General features: G+C 41.6%; 1 protein-coding gene across 4 annotated transcripts in view; it reads left to right on the top strand.

The window, feature by feature from the left end:
• Positions 1–16,642, top strand: part of LOC139343282 (thyroid hormone receptor alpha) — a 107,622-nt gene that overhangs the window by 78,693 nt on the left and 12,287 nt on the right. For 2 of the 4 annotated variants that reach the window (XM_070980813.1, XM_070980810.1), the window contains exon 5: positions 2,843–3,071. In XM_070980813.1, coding sequence (XP_070836914.1) covers positions 3,025–3,071 — 47 coding nt within the window. In that variant the 5' untranslated portion in view covers positions 2,843–3,024. Of the gene's footprint in view, positions 1–2,842; positions 3,072–13,675; positions 13,935–16,642 lie in introns of those variants that run through there. The other 2 variants (XM_070980814.1, XM_070980811.1) reach the window with 1 other exon arrangement.

Here is a 16,642-nt window from a genome sequence, read left to right as displayed (position 1 = left end):
CCTCTGATTTTGGATCATTGTGAATAAAGTATGTTTGAGTTTTGGACTATATGACTATATAGACAAACCAAGATGTCTGAAGACTTCCCCTTGAACTTTGTGAAGTCGATGAGTTGAGATATTTAAACGGTTCTGACAGGGGTACAGTAGCTCTCCAAAAGATCATGAGTTTTGAATAGACAGTAATATTTTAATCTCTGGCAAGTGTCCATGGTGTTAGCAGGATAATCCACTCTGAACCGTGCAGTTGTAGAAACATGGCACAGATAGCAATGATAAATAAGCAGATAAATAAGTTTAACTTTGTTAAACTTTGGACAGCATTGCAGGAGAAGCCTATCTGATAGAGTCCAGAGCCAAAACTGTTTCCTTGGATTCTGATCTGATTTGATGTCTGTGATAACAGAGTATGCACTCACAGCCTCCAGGCAGAAGTATTCTCTGTGGTCAAGGCAAATACTGATCATTGAGTCATTATGTTTTTGAAAGAGGAGGTCTGCTTCATTGTGGTGCATTGTGAGGTGCTACAATTCACTTGGCATGTATGGAGCATGCCACTAGGTGGCACCACAAGTGGGATTTTTAGCATGTGTGTAGTCTCTCTTCAGTCCCCAAATATTGGTATTGGCGTAAACTCCAAAGTGGCAGTGGTCTTACCTGTGTTATTGTAGTAGTTTGCCAGTATTCAACAATACTGAACCCACAATCAAATCACTTTACGTCCACTATGTATATTCATTATGTCCTGTGAAACCCTTGTTTGTGGTACCAAGTGTGTGTCCTATGCTGGAAACGCTGACGCTGCCATTAACAATAAAAATCACCACTGTACAAAGAAACTGTTAAAGGATGCAAACACGCTGCATAGTTGCAGCTGAATAGTACCAGTGTGGGTGTGGAACAAAGTGTTAGACGTACCGACCGAGCCGCCGCGAGACAGCGCAGTTCTTCGTGCATGGCTAGCTGCCTGAAAGCATTCAAAAATCCCTGCAAGTGTCAAATATCAGCTCAGAATCACACTACAAATCATTATGGCTGCTGTTTCATTGGTCCATCAAGAGAAAAACAACCTTCTCAAGCTTATTTATATTACCTATTTAAACTGTATGAGGCCCACATATGTTTAGAATATATTGTTATATCTGGGCTGCAAGTCAGGGTTTTTTGTTTTGCTTTGTTTGGTTTGGTTTTTATTTCATCCATATCCCCCTCACTCTGTCAGGTCTATCTTAGACTATCTTTACATCTTTTGAGCAAGGCTGGAAAATTCAAGCATAAATGTGTTTTTGAATGAAACCACAACCTGGCCAAAAAGTTTACATTGGCCTTCACTGTTCATCTGCATTGTCACACTGTAGCTGTGAACTTTAGCCACAAAGTGGGAATAAAAACGTGACAAAAAACCCCCATGAAAAGTGCAGAGTGCAATGCACCCTCAGTTCCTTCCCGAGGACTTAAGTAGCTTATAGTAAATTAGATTTGGCTGGAGTCTGTTTCCTCGAATAGATGCAGGATTGTGTTGGTGAATGGAGCAAGGTGACCATGGAGGCTGTATTGTGAAAGCAGACGTTTGTCTAATGACAGCATCGAACGAGGGACTGAAAGACTGAAGCGGGTCAAAGAGTCTGACCTGTGGACTGATGTACCTTAAAGATGAAGATGATTTGATTTCCTGTTACTGTCAGAGCAGCTCTCGCTGCGCTCAAAGAATTTCTCCCTCTGAACTGAAGCCACTCTTTCAAAGCAGATTACTGTCACACAAAATCTAAGAATTTGATTAAGAAACGAACTTGAAAATTTGCAAGCGTGCTCACAAGCTGAACTGAACCACCAGGGCTTCTGTTCCCTCCTCAATTACTGGGTTAAGCCTTGTGGGTCACCTTGTTTGTGTTCTCTCTGAGCCGGGCAGCTTTGTATAATTCTGCCTCCAGGTCAGAATGAGTGGAAGGTGGAAAATCATCAGTAAATAAAGAAACCCATGTATAATTGTTGAAATAAATACATAAACACTTAAATATGCCATTTCAAAGGCTTATTATGTACAGGAATTATAAAATAAAGACATAAGTAACTTAACGTATGTAATAAAATGCAGAAGTAGATACTGACATTCATGTCTCCCTCAAGATGAATTGTAACAAACTTTTTATTTGTCCAATACTTTGGTTTATGACTGAATATCTGCAAAACTGTCAATGTTTCTTGAGTGAATGAAACACTACATTTATGGAGCGCGCTGGAGCGGCAGGGAGGTGAACGGGATGGACGGTGGGGTGTGCAGAGTGCCAGATTGTGACATCAGAATGAAAACATGGCACCACATTTGATTTTATTTCAGCCCCGCTTTATCTCCTCCGAATTTCACCTCAGGCATGGTTTTGTGAAAGTCATTTACCTGAGCAGAAAAGCCTAACTTTCACCGGCTCTAGCGTCTCCAGTGTGAGGATTTGCTGCTTTTATCAGTGTTTCATTGAAAACTGAATATGTTTTTGACTTTCGGTCAACCAAACATTTGAATACATCACCTTCAGGTTTAAGCAGCTGTGACTTGCATTTTTCACTATTTTCATACAGACCACAAACCAAAGGATTCATCAGTTAATCAAGAAAATAATGGACAGATTGATTATTAATGAAAATAATCATCAGTTGCAGCCTGAAAAGGGTTTCCTTAGCTGATGCTTAGCTCTTTAAAGGCCTGGTCTTCCCTTTGACATTAAATCCAACCATGTGATTACATAAATAGATTGTATATGATCCATGTGTATTTAAAGTGTAACAGTTACTGTACAAATGTTATTGCTGCCATGTGTCTGTTCCTGACTGTCTCTCTCTTCTCCAGCTTTCTTTTGCTTCCACTGATGTCCTGCCCACCATGCTCCTCCCAGCCAATTGCCACCCAGATTCTCAGATGGCTGTCTAATGAAGGGGCAGTCGGCGAATGCTGAGCAGGCTGGCAAGGTCGAGGTCCGCCTCATTGTCCTGTGATTGGCTGCTGGACGGGCCTGAGACTGCGTGGAGCCAATGTCCAACAAGCAGGATAGCAACTCATCAGAGGGAGATGAGAAAGGGTGAGACAGAGTGTGTGTGTGAGTGTGTGTGTGTGTGTGTGTGTGTGTGTGTGTGTGTGTGTGTGTGTGTGTGTGTGTGTGCGCGCGCGTGTGTGCGTGCCCATGTGTTACTCACATTGTGGGGACATAAATTTGTTTACACAGTCACATTGCGGGGACTTGCTGTATTTGTGGGGACAAAATGCAGGTCACCATAATGTAAATCATTAAATTTTAGTGTGAAGGAAATTAAAGTAAGTTTATGTAATGTCCGCAAAACCTAATGTGTGTGTGTTTTGACTGAAATGTGATGGATTGTACATGTGCATGTGTGTGTCCATCTTTGATGTCAACATGAAAGGAAAGCAGAGATTAACTGTGGATTTGACAGATGAAAGAATAGCTGCAGGCTTGATGGATGGATGAAAGTACACACTGATGCAGAGCTGCATCAACACAACCTTAAATCATCTGAGTCCTCGCAGTCCACACACAAACACTTCACATCATGCAGCTGCTTAGATATTTTGGATGATATAGAAAGGAGAAATCAATGCAGGGATGGGCAGAGGTGTGGGAGCATTTCTTATTGACCGGATACTTTCATGACAGGGAGAATAGAAAATGAACAAATGATTAATGCCAGATGAGTGATTGTGCAGCATAATCTATACAAGAAGATAAAGAAAAGGATGTAATCTGACTGGATGGGGGGGGGGGGATTTTTGATAGAGGTAAAAGGGAAGGCAGAAAAATTCATCACACTGCCAGCTGTGTGCTCTCTGTTTCTCTGGCACGTGCCTTCACACACACACACACACACACACACACACACACACACACACACACACACACACACACACATACACATATGCTGCCCTAATAGCTTTATTAAATATATTCACAGAGCTTGAACACTGTGAACACATACACTGAGCAACACTGCAACAAAAATACACTGTGTGTATTTTTTTTTTGAGTTTTGTATTACTTGTATTACTGTTTAATTTATTGAGATATTTCGTGTTTCATAATGTCACATTTTATGCTGTGACACTCACATAACCCCTGCCTCTTAATTTAGCAAGCTTCACCAACTGCTACTATAGATTCAGCCACTTAGCTCCTGTTAGCATCCTGTTAACTAGAACAATAACAACATCAAACTAAGTCTGAATCAACCAACAATGGGCTGCTAATGTAAATAAATGCAGTACACAAACACATAAGCTAACATGTCCTTTTATTTAGCTAGGTTAACAAGGTTACACATGCTACCTACCTTGCCACTGGCTAACTAGCTAGATGAGGATGTGAGCTTTTGTTTATTACTGAAGGGACGGTGCTACCAGCAGCGAGGAGAGAGGAGGCTTCTGAAGGAGATCAGAGTGAGGATACACCAGTGTAGCCTATGCGGAAGTCTTTTATTATTTAAGGGGCGTGTCGAATGTGTCACACGTTTGAATCATGGCGGGAGCAGGTAAACGTCATCAGTAATTGACGTCGCTTTGGACTGATGCTGTGGAGCGAGGATTTTTCATTTCGGAGTTTCGTCTCCTTCGCCCTCACGTCTCTTCCTCACATCCCTCTTTCATGTCCTCGCTGGGCAGAGCTAAGACGCAAGGAGAGGAAGCGAGTGGAGGAGACGATGAGATCAATTTACCAAATGAAAAGCACCCCAGGACTCAGCCTATAGTGCAGTTAAACCATGGCTTAAACTTTCCTTTCTTAAGTTTCCTTTGAACGTACAAGCAGTCAGACTATAATGCTCTTCTATTTATTCACCAGAGGCTTATCAACCCAACCTCTTATTTCTCTCCAGAAAGAATGAACATTACTTGGCTATGGCTGCAGTAAGCTTGTTCTTAGTTGCGGTATCCATATGCCTCTGTTGAAAGCCATCCATTGTCGCCTGATTTTGACGAGGAGACGGCAGAGAATTTGCATTTGCCGTTTAGCCATCGTTTAGCCATCAAGTGGTATTTCAGACTGGATGTGCTACAGTGATAATTCAGTTCACACCAACAATACACACAGATAACTTTGGTCTTGTCAGTCGACCCATCGGGCAACTTTTTGAAACTAAACTTTCCATTCAGAATCTTGTTCGCATCCATTTCGGTGTTTCGCGCTTGACATCCACACAAACCAGTAGCCTACTCTTTTAAAGCTAGCGAGCAGGCAAGACCAAACACGTGCGTGGGGCGTGCCTATTGTTTGTTTCCGGTTTACAATTGGATCCTGTAGTTTTTCTTACGTTACTAACAGTGGCCACAGCTTATAAAAAACTACAAGTTCACTATGTCACAAAGAACGTTAATCTCACGATAAAAAAAAATGACGCCGTTAAAATTGATTTGCATTAACGCATTAATAACGTATTTTGACAGCACTAATATAAACTGATATAATTAAGTAGTAATGCTTTTGATGCATCTTGGGCCCAGACTGTTCTTTGCTAATTACTACAACTTTGTGTGAAACCACATTATTATCATAGCTGATAATCTCAATGTATTGTATTCACTCCAGATAGCAAGAACCCCACCAACTCTGGGGCCCTTGTGACCTTTCACCTGGCACCGCCACCAGGCCAAGCTTTGCGTTTTGTCTTGAATCAGTATTCATACCAAAACATTGATGCTTTCGGCAGAAAGAGAGGTTTTCCCCATGACCATTGGCATAGCCATCACCATGGTTACCCTCCTGCAGACAGTGTGCGATCTAGCCAGCACAATGTTAAAGTAGCATCTACCTGGGGAGGTAATTAGGCTTTGGCAGAGGCCTCTCTGGTTTGAGTGTGTGCCATATGCATGTGTGTGTATCCTCGTGTGAGTAGATGGATTTGTATTATTGAACATATCTGTGTGCATGAAGGTTTATCAGTCTTTGTCTGTTGAAGAGATGTTTGTGTGTTTGCATGTGCATGTATGCAGCTATAGGAGTGTGTGTGTATAGGCATGCGTCATACAGCGCGTGGATTAGTGGAGAGGAGAGAGCTGGATTAGGAACAGTGAGGGCAGATGGAGCCACAGAAAGCAGAGGACAGCTCAGGACGCCTCAATATGTGACAACAACAGGGGATTGTCGCTTTGTGTTTGTGCGCATGTGCGTGTGTGTGTGTGTGTCTCTCTCAGTGTCATTGAGCATGCACGTGTTCTTGTGAGCGCTGCCTCATGCCCTGACCCCTCCCCTCTGTGATTTCTGAGTCATGGAGCGTTCTGGATGCATACACACACATTCACACAAACACACAGATGTTGATGAAAAACTTCACACAGCCTGGAGTAAAGGATGCTAAAATAGAATTTGGTGTGTGTATGTGTGCCTATTTCTGTGTGTGTGTCAGAATTAACTGCACCATAAAGGCTCTGAATATTTTAGGAGATGGTTGGCTGTCAGCATTTCAATTCAATTACGTCTAAATAGAAAGATTTTAACTGTGTGTGTTTTTATAAGTATGTGTTTGTTGATGTGCCTGTATGAGTTTAATATTACATTTAATTGATATATTTAATTTTGTATTCAAGGTGAAAAGCAGAAAGTATTAAATTGTGATTAATTGCAGCTGGCACACTTAAATAACAGGTACAGCCTACTTTCTTTTCCACATCTTATTTTTCATGAGCTACTTGTTCCAAATACTAAAAGCCCCTATGTAAAACTATCCAGCTGGTAATCTTAAATTATTAATATGATATGCATGAACGTCTAACTGGGAGATTCAAAGGCTTGCCACTCTGCAGAAGTTGAGTTCTCGGTTAAAAAGAGGCACCATGAGGTTGAGGTCTTTTTGTCAACAGTTTTTGTCAACAGCTATTTGACAGATTGCATCAGGCCAGATGTAAACCTGACAAGTATCAAGATGTTAGCATTGTTGACATTAGCATTCAGCTCCTAGTACCACTGCTTCTAAATTCAGCCTCCCAGAGCCGCAAACATGGCTGGAGACTCTTAGTCTTATTTAATGATTAGCCCATGGTAAGTGAATGATTAGCTTTGTCACAAGTGTCCATTTTAGTAAAACGTCACGGACATCAAAAGCTGGTGTGGTTCTCTTGTCGTTCAGGACAGCAGAGATAGAGGTGGCTGGTTTAATGGCGGGATTATTTTTAACCAAGCTTCTAACCATTATCAAATGGACTGTGTTCCCTGGTCACATGGCAGAGTCGCAATACAAGTTCCTGATTCATTTCTTCATGTTAAGACAGAGATGGATCATAATCAACAGAACCAAGCTGTGAACAAAGCTCATATAGAGTTTGGTTTCTGCTGACTCGCTGTGATTGCAGGCACATACATAAAGCTTGTTGTTTTGAGCATTTCTGATGCAAAGAGCTGTTAAGATCACAAAGGAACTGATTTCATTGCTGTTTAAGAGCCAAAACACGTTATTTTCCTGGGTGCTTTTGCTGGACATTGATCGGAGCAGTTGCTCAGTGCTCTTGTGCTTTCAGCAGTCAGTCTCATAATCACAGTAAAGAACATTCACGTGGGGGCAATTAAGCCCATGGAAACATTGCATTGCAATTTTTTAATCTTTTCAACTCTTTGCTATACATTGAGCTCAAAAGCCAGTTGTCGTGAGTTCGTGCACTGATTCCTGAAGGAAAAGCATTTCATGTTTGGGAATGTTCACTTTCTGCCTTTACCACTGACCAATAGCTGTATGTGTGTTTCCTGAGATATTAGCAACAGCATGGCTCTGTAGGTGAAATGAACTAATAGGCTTTATCCCTCCTCTACTCCTTTCTCCTCAAAGGGCCATTCTTCCTCTCTTAGTGAGGCCTTGTCCTCCTGTAACCCCTCTGCACTTGTACATTGAGTTTATTAGCTGAAGCAGCACAATCAAACACAACAGTTGTGTATTAATTCACAAGCTGCTTTGCCATGTGACCTGTTGAAGCTGAATTCAAGACAGATGGTGTTTGTGTTCACTGTGTCAGATCAGATGATCATAGGTTCATAAATTCTTGCCTTGATGGAGGCATGACGGACTACACAATGGACCTTGACCAGTCATGGCCTGTGACGTATAGAGGTGACTGGGAAGATAATGCTAGAGATTGAGTCTTCCACATGACAGCACTAACATCTTTCCTCTTTCGCTTCGCCACATTTGGAGTTTGTTCTCGAAAGAGTGCTTTTTGCTCTCATGGAGCAACATCACAGTCCATGACAAAATTATAAAACCTGGCCAGAGAGAAGCCAAACAAATTATTTGTGAATTCTTATCATAAGGCATCCCAGATGCTCTGTCAGCTGTCTTCTGTTGAGACACACTACAAGGGATAAAACAAGCAATTGCCAAACCTGATGCTCATATTTGTTCCTCGTATCCCACGTCTGTCAGGTCACACTATGGCTTGAGCTGTTGTTTTCCTACAGAAAGCACAAAGACACCAAAGCTTATTGCAGGGCTACTTAGGACACTTTGTCTAAATGTGGTGCCCAGTCTTTTTTTGCCCATTCAGTCAGAGATTCAGGTTTGTTAGCAGCTAATGTAGCCTGGAGCCTCTAGCAGAGATGAAGAGTGGGTACATCGTTGATGTGACGCCACAGTACACCTTGTCTCTGCACTGTGCTTTGAGCTACACCTTGCAGTGAGCATAAGTCATGCCAGTGATCACTGATCATGAGTAGAAGACCTCAGTGGGCCACACATGTGACTTCCCAGCACCCCCACAGACACACACTCATAAAAACACTCCAAGCTAGCCCCTGGCTTCATGTGACTGTGACATGACATTGTCATGGTTGCAGGCAGGTTTTCCCCTCTGTTAAATGTAAGGCCAGGATGTTGTTTAGTTTTAGCACGACAGTCCATCATATGAGATCGTGTGCAATCCTTGAACCGAAGAAACGTTCTTAGTAACTACATAAAATACTCATCCTCTGTTGAGATCCAAAATAGTAAACAGGGCCACGGCTGCAGCATCACTCTGAAGCTCACCAACAGCACAACAGTTGTTGGCTTGATCTCCGTCGGCAGGGTGTTGGCCTTTTGGGCCGACGTAAGGAGATCTGGCATGGCGGTGCCAGCCAGATAACTTCTCCCTTAACAAGACCAAGCAGGTGGTGGGGAGATTACAGGCGAGCATTCCTCCATTAACAGAGGCAGAAAGAGAAAGTCAATGCTTTTAAGTTCCTCAGTGTACACGAAACAGAGAACCTGTCATTGGATCTATACTCAGGAACTCTGGTTAAGACAACATTACTGTGAGTTTATTGTCTAATACACCTCAGGAGGTTTGGCTCAGACCAGTGTCAGGAGTTCTGCAGTTGTGCCCTGCATCAATACCTTCTAGGACAGTTGCACAACCCAAAACCCCATCAGAGGGCCAATGATGCTGGCTTTGTTTTATCCATGACATCCACAACAGGTTTTACAGGACAACATCATGGAAGCCACTACAGCGTACTCACTCTGCTCACAGCAAGCAGAGGAGACTGCAAGTAATCCCTGTCAAAATGGCATCAAATTTCAGTAGCCCTTAAACCAAAATGCCGTCTTTGTGTTATTGCTATTCAAGTACTGACCCTTTAGGGTTGCCTCATGATTTGCTGTTGATTTACGAGTAAAAATGTTTTTCACTAAAACTTGAGAAAACAATGAAATGGCTGAATCCCTGCCAAGGAAAAGGAACAACTGCTAGCTTGTTAATGTTTGTACTGTAAGCAACCAGTTTCGGGTAACTTCCATTTTCTTGGTACAGTAGGTCAGTGTGTAGGTTGTTAGCTGGGATGTTGTTGTTGTTGTTGTTGTTGTTGTTGTTGTTGTTGTTGTTCCCTGTAGTGACGATGATTTTGAAAACGCTAACAGCCGGCTTATACCCACAGTTTACATCCGCTGAGTCAGACTAGGCTCCCAGCTTAAAGTGCTTAAGCGAGTTTGAACAAAAGCCACATTTCCTGAAGACTAACAAAACAAGACAGTATTTCCATTCAGTATTAGAATACTGTTGAGTGTTTGTTGTGCTAGCACATACTAGTTGTAGAGTAAAATTATAATCCATTCAGTCCATCAGCAGTTTTTTATGGCCTCTTGAAAAACAGGCCGCCAGCACTGTGCGACCTGAACGTGCCAGCACTGATAGTGACGTAACACTGTCTGTACGTGTGTGTGCTTGTGTGATCACCAGAGGAAAACAACTGTACGAACCGTTTCACAACCACTGAGGTCAGACCCCACATAACTGGCTGTTTTAAGCTAATGATGCTGTTGATTCCATGTCACAGGCTCATCGAATCTTGACACATGATACATCACTGGTGTACAAGCCAGCTGGTTCCCTAGCATGTCTAACAGCAGCTTTGTGATTTTGGCAGACTGCTGAGCAACTGCCCGGCCACTCCTGATGAGAACGTCGGCTAAACACCAGAAATCTTTTCGAATGCTGTTTCCTGTTCTTCAGTCAGTGAGCCATCTGACAGATAACTGACACCGTGGAAATTAGCTTGAGGTGTTGCTAAAACTGTCGGTGCGTGGTTGAGACCTGACAAAAGGGCGACATTATCAGTGAACTGTGAGAGATGCTAGCTTCAGTCAGGGGACTGCATGAAAGGAGAAGAAGAAAGAAGAGAAGATGAATCTCAAAAGAAATATTCACCGTTTGAATAAAAGTGTTCTCTGACAGTTAAACTCTTCTTCTGACAGTGCACACAACATATAATATACAATAAAGTAAGCTAAATAAACAAAGTCATCCATCATATAAATAAACACCTTTTTTTTTTAGCATTTTGGGTTTTTTTATATAATCTGACTGTGAATGACAGGCAACATTATTTAATGCTCTGAGAACCGTAATTTGGACAGAAGGAATGTGCTGTAGAGAACAGGCCTGAACTTGAGTCATTTTTAGCAAGCAAGACCAGTTTGGCCTTTAACAAATACAAATTAACTGAGACACGGCAACCAAAATGAAGGGCACCAATCCCAAAACCACTGGTGCAATAGCAATAAGCAATAATCACATACTGTGAAGACAAAGTAGTACACAGTCAACAGTTAGTTAGTTGTAGGAATCATTGTACTGAAAAGCAGTACTGAGTTATTAAACCTGAATGTTTGAATTTTCCACAAAATGCTGTCTGATTGATTTTTTTTAAATGTGAACAGCTTAATATATTAAGTGTTATTGTTGTACTTGAATGATAAAATAACGTCTATGTTGTTTAGGGTGATCAAAATTAATCAGAACATGTTTCCACACCCATGAGTGTGAGATCATAAGAGCAGCCACATAAAAGACTTTAATTTACCTGTTACGCATTAAACACACTGATGGGAAACTTGTCAAGGTGAGATGACTGGCCTCTACTTGTCTCTAGATACACTGCAGACGCACAGCGGCTGACAGAAAGAGGAGGTCATATCGTATACTGTAGAGAAATATTAGCTGGTCTTGGGTTAACAATTGTCAAGGTTACTTTAAAAAGGGGCAATGAGATATCTGAGCTTTCAGTTTTCATCAGGAGTCATTAATAACACCATCAAGGACATCATGTTTTGAAAAGAGTTTAAAAGCATATCTGAGTGGCATCTGATCCACTGTCAGTGATTAGTACCAACACACATCATTAGACTGTAAACAATGAATCTACCCAATAACTAACCACAGCAATGAATGTCTGACAACCATATCGTAGTGTAATGTGGGGCAAACTGTTTCAAAAATGAAGATTTTCACCAAAATGTTCCCTGTTTGGTGTGTCAGATACACATTAAACATCAGCTCATAACACTTTAATGCACTGTGCAACATCAGGGAAAAACAGGGTGTATCCCTTGAATGTGTTGATAGTGATTTTACTGTGTCCTTTTGGATTGTAAGTCACTTCCCATAACTATCAATTGAATGTTGTTTACAGATAAGTCAGATCTCACAGCAACTGAAAAACTCTGTACATTTGTAGTTAGCTAACGTTATGCATCAATATGCCAGTAAACCTTAAAACCCGTGTATTAATGCTTCCACTGTATGGTGGCATAAAATTTTGTACATACATTCATGATCTCCAGAGGATGAGTCTTACTGACCTCAATGTTCGCTGACTTTTCCTGTGGTGCCACCATGAGGCTGACATTCATGCTTCATCAACCACCTGATTGTTTTATCTTGCGCCATCATCAAGACAAATTTTAGTTTGTAGTTTGGTTTATGACCATATACCTGCAAAACTAAAGATTGAGTTTGTGCTGAGTATCTATTAGCAAATGATAGCATGTTAAAATGCTAAGCTAACATTGTAAAAGCGTGTTAGCATTGTCTCTGTGTGTTGGCAGTAGACTCAGAGTTTCTATTTTCAACAGCCATGTTGTTCCTTTCGCATATTAATTCCAATAATTTCTTCTATGCTGTACGATTGATTGCTGTCAAGCTATGCAACTTCAGCAACACTTCCTGCATTGGTATTTCACATTAAAAGCATGCTTAACCCCTTCCTTTCATGCGTAAAGTGAAACACCTGCTGGAAGTCCTGCATTTGATTGACAACAGCTTAACATTGATTTAAAAAATGTCAAAGTTAAGGCGACTGGATGTAATTACTGAATGAAAACAGCAGTCTTTGTTAAAAATCAAAAGTCACAGCAGCAAAGTGGTTAGTAGGACACAACACCGTTAATGTGTTGGTGGGATCTGTGCTGTGGAAATGTACAATATTTAGAATTTTTACCATGTGAGCCCTTACAATACAGGTAAGACCAACCACCCTTGATGTTTGTATCCAGCCTTTATTGGCAGCCAGCCTCTTCGTTTGTGCCAGCCTGTCCATAGCTATTAATGGAATACTTTCATTTAAATGCTGAGCAAGCTATAATGTCTGGTATGAACCCTGCTAGCAATCACTCAGGTACACTTCTCTAGGTAGTCACTGTGGCCTTCACAATAACAGGTTATGATTACATTTGGAGCAAAAAGAGATAATAGAGCAGTCTAATTCAGTTGATGAGATATCAAGCATGTCTTTGTCCTCATAAGACACTCAGCTGTACCAGGGAGACTGCATCAGCCTGCCGTTATGTAATCAAGTTAGCATTAAGCTTAAGTGTGGCTTTTTTTTTTCTTTCTCCAGGGACAAAAATGAAAAGAGCAAAATGGAAACAAAGGGCATGAAGGGAGAAAGTAGCGGGAATAAAAATGTAAAAATAACACAGCAGAGATGGAGAGAGGGCGGCGGAGAGAAGAAGTTGGGCAGTCGGTGGAAGAAATATAGAATAAATCCAGAAAAGCAAGGACAGAAAGGGATAGAGAGCAAGAGGGGTTGCACAAGGTGGACCGAAGCATGACGAGGTTTGTTGTGATGACAGAGAGCATGTCACCGAGGGAGGAACTACACATGCACACGCAGACGCACAGGGAGGGAGACTGGGAGGTGTCAGTGGAGGCTGGACGAGAACAACTAGAAGGGAGGGAGAGAAAGAGGGAGGGGGGAGGGAAATAAACAGAGTAGCCATTCCTTCTGGCAGCAAGTCTGAGGCAGAGAGCAACTATTGCCTCACATATCTCAGCTGATGGCAGCAGCTCGAGGTTCTGCTCGGCTCTACTGTACTTCACTGAGATCGACGTGAGCTCTCGGGTCACTGGGAGCTTGGTTGCAGAGGATTTAAGGACCTCGTTTCAGAGCTTTACAGAGCAACAAAATCTGCTGTTAGCCACACAGACTTTATAATACTCCAGAGAAGTGGAACTATCATAATACTAATACAACTGGAGAAACAGCAGTTTTTTTTTCCACGTAAGGCAGGCTGAATGGGACACATGCACTGATTCCTGGGAGGCTCAAACAGCAGAAACAACTGCTGGGTTGCATTCTCCTCCACTAATATTCCTGCAAGGAGAGCAACATGCATATATTACAGCCATACTGCATCAACAGGTTGGTATATTTGTGTGTGTGTACATGTCTAGTTCTGTGAGTGGAAAGTGGGTGTGTGCCACAGCAGACATGCAGACCCTGGACTGCATGTTCACAGCAGATGAAGTGTTTCTGTTGCTCTGTTTGTGTTATTGTCATGGCTGTTTTTAGATAAATCTTAGTCTGGAGTTCATAACTGTAATCCACAAATTGGATTTCCAAATGATTATCATATTAAATTACATTAATCTAACAGAATGCCAGGAATTCTCAGATGAAACACATAATGTGCTTCTTCACATGATTCTTATGGTACTTTTAATGAGCTAATTTGTGGCCATCATTCTTTTTGCTAAAGTAATTAGTAGGGAAACTCCCTCGAAGTAGTACATTATGTTCATTTGTTGAGATCTCTGAAAATGAATATGGTGTTTTGTGAGAGAGTGTGTTTGTGTGTGTTTTGTTATGATTTTTAATTGGTGGGGAGGTGATATCAGCTTTTAATGTATGTTAGTGATTATATCACTAAGGCCAACTCAACAATGAATCTTTTTTCTAAGCTCTGACCCAAACACAGCATCTTCCTGCTCATGATCTTTCAGCTGATGCCTTCACATTGCAGCCATAGGCTGGCTGCTGTGTCTGTATTTGCAGCTGCAGCATTTGTTGCCACTGTACATGTTCATGGCGTGGTCTATTTAAAGCCATTGTTTGTCAGGATTTTATGCAGTTATGGCAGCATGCATTGCCTTTATGATGCTATCACTGCAATCCCAACCCCAACCCACCAAAGTTTGACATTTTCAAAGTGAATACAACTTTAAAGCTGCACTAATCAGCATTTTTAAAAACAACAATGGGTCTCATAAGTATGTGCTATGTGAACAGTGTCAAGTTTGATGGTGGTGTCTTGAGCAAAAGCGTACAGTTAACAGTGTGTTTATCTGTTCTAAGGTAAGATCCAAATGTTAGCATGTCCAGCTAACTGAGTTTTTTGTACTTTCTATATGTCTGCTTTGACTCAAGGCTCATAGCAAAGTAATTATTTCCATTGCTGTGTTTGTATTACTTGTCACAAGTTCCATGAAATTACATCCATTGAAAATTTGGCTTGTTTTTAATAGATGCAGAATTGGTGATGGAGGTTTTTCTGTTATGGTAGCCCTGAGCAGACAGTTTCCCACCGTGTAACTGCCTGGCCATTTGCACAGCAATAAATTAATAAGTTTGCTCGACCGTGAAGAGCAGCGAGAACTGAGAAAGAGACGTCAGAGGATTTTTTTTTTTTTTTTAGGTTGGAAGAGGAAAGTGGATTTGACAGCCAAAGAGAGGAGTGGAGGCAGGGGAGAGAGGGTAACAAGGGAGAAGAGCCATGTTACCTAATACTACTGAAGGAAGTTAGAGAATATAGGAGAGGGAAAAATTGGGAAAGAAGGAAAGTTGTGAGGGAGCAGACAGAAGTAGTAGCCAAAGTGGTAGAAAAAAGAGAGAGAAAAAGAGATTTTATGGAGGGGAGAGGGGAAATGGGAATGGGAGGGGTTTGGAGCAAACAGTCAGACATGGGGACAGACAGAAAAAAGGGAGGGAGAGAGGACGGTAATCCAAATCTGCCGTAAATGCAGACTCCATCCTGTGAGAGTGAGACAAGAGGAAGGATAGAGAATTATAGAAAGATATAAGGTGGAGAAGAGATGAGTGAAGGAATTATCTGTGTCCTGGAGTGTGCGTGCTTACATGTGTCTGTGCATGCATGTGAATCGTTGGTGTAGGTATGATTCATTCAGTTATTCGTTTCCAAACAGACGCTCAAAGTACAGTGTGTGTCGGCTTTACTGTCAGTTACCTTTATATATTTCACAACTGGATAAATCATTGAAAGTGCAAAGAAATGTATTTTGTTAGTAAAAAGCAGATCTGAATTAATGAAGACAGCAGCAGTGAATATAGAAAGAAACTGTTTTGAATCTTCAGCCAAGCAAATTTTAACCATGCATACGTTCCACCAGCAAGTCTACAAGCCATCTGACACGAGAGTTCATCCGTACAAGAGGATATTTCTTCTTTTCGTTCTTTGTTAGTGGAGTAAAGTTAGTTGCAACTTAAGGCTGATGTTGTCCATCACAGGCTGGCCATTAACGGTTCACTGTAACACTCTACTTAGCAACTACTTAGCTTAAAGGTGTGCTGATCAGCATTTTCATATGAAGAATGGTTGCAATATGAAAGGTGTTTCTGCTCATGATGAATCTACAGAGAATTATCACCCAGCTGTGCAGCTCTGTGTAATGCTTTAGCTTCTTGTAGCTCATTGCTTTGATTTTCAGCCTGCACATTTTTCTCTCATTAACCTTGTTTCAAGCAGGCAGCTGTTTTAGCAGAAAGGCTGTGATGAACCCACAGCCTGCTACCTTCCAAGCATCAGAAGGTTACGAGCTTGTGAACGCTGTGAGCTGAATGTTGGAACTGAATTCATCAGTCAATTCTTGCAGCTTTTTGTCTGTTTCTCATGGTTGCAAAGGAAGTATGGTTGGGGTTTTGACTGTTGGTTGGATGAACAAGCGATTTTAAGACCACCACTGGCTCTGAGACCTTCTCAGCATTTAAACTGTGTAGATTATACAATTAAACAAGTTCCCCCCCCCAAAAAAGAGACAGATTAGTGGATAATGAAAAACAATGTGTCTTTCCTCTCTCCCGTTCTTCCTCCCCCCCATCTTCCTCCTCTCCCC

The sequence above is a fragment of the Chaetodon trifascialis genome, chromosome 15 (genome assembly GCF_039877785.1).
Source record: "Chaetodon trifascialis isolate fChaTrf1 chromosome 15, fChaTrf1.hap1, whole genome shotgun sequence".
Classification (NCBI taxonomy): Eukaryota; Metazoa; Chordata; class Actinopteri; order Chaetodontiformes; family Chaetodontidae; genus Chaetodon; species Chaetodon trifascialis.
The sequence above is the reverse complement of the archived record's forward strand: the minus strand, read 5'-3'. Positions and strand labels throughout refer to the sequence as shown.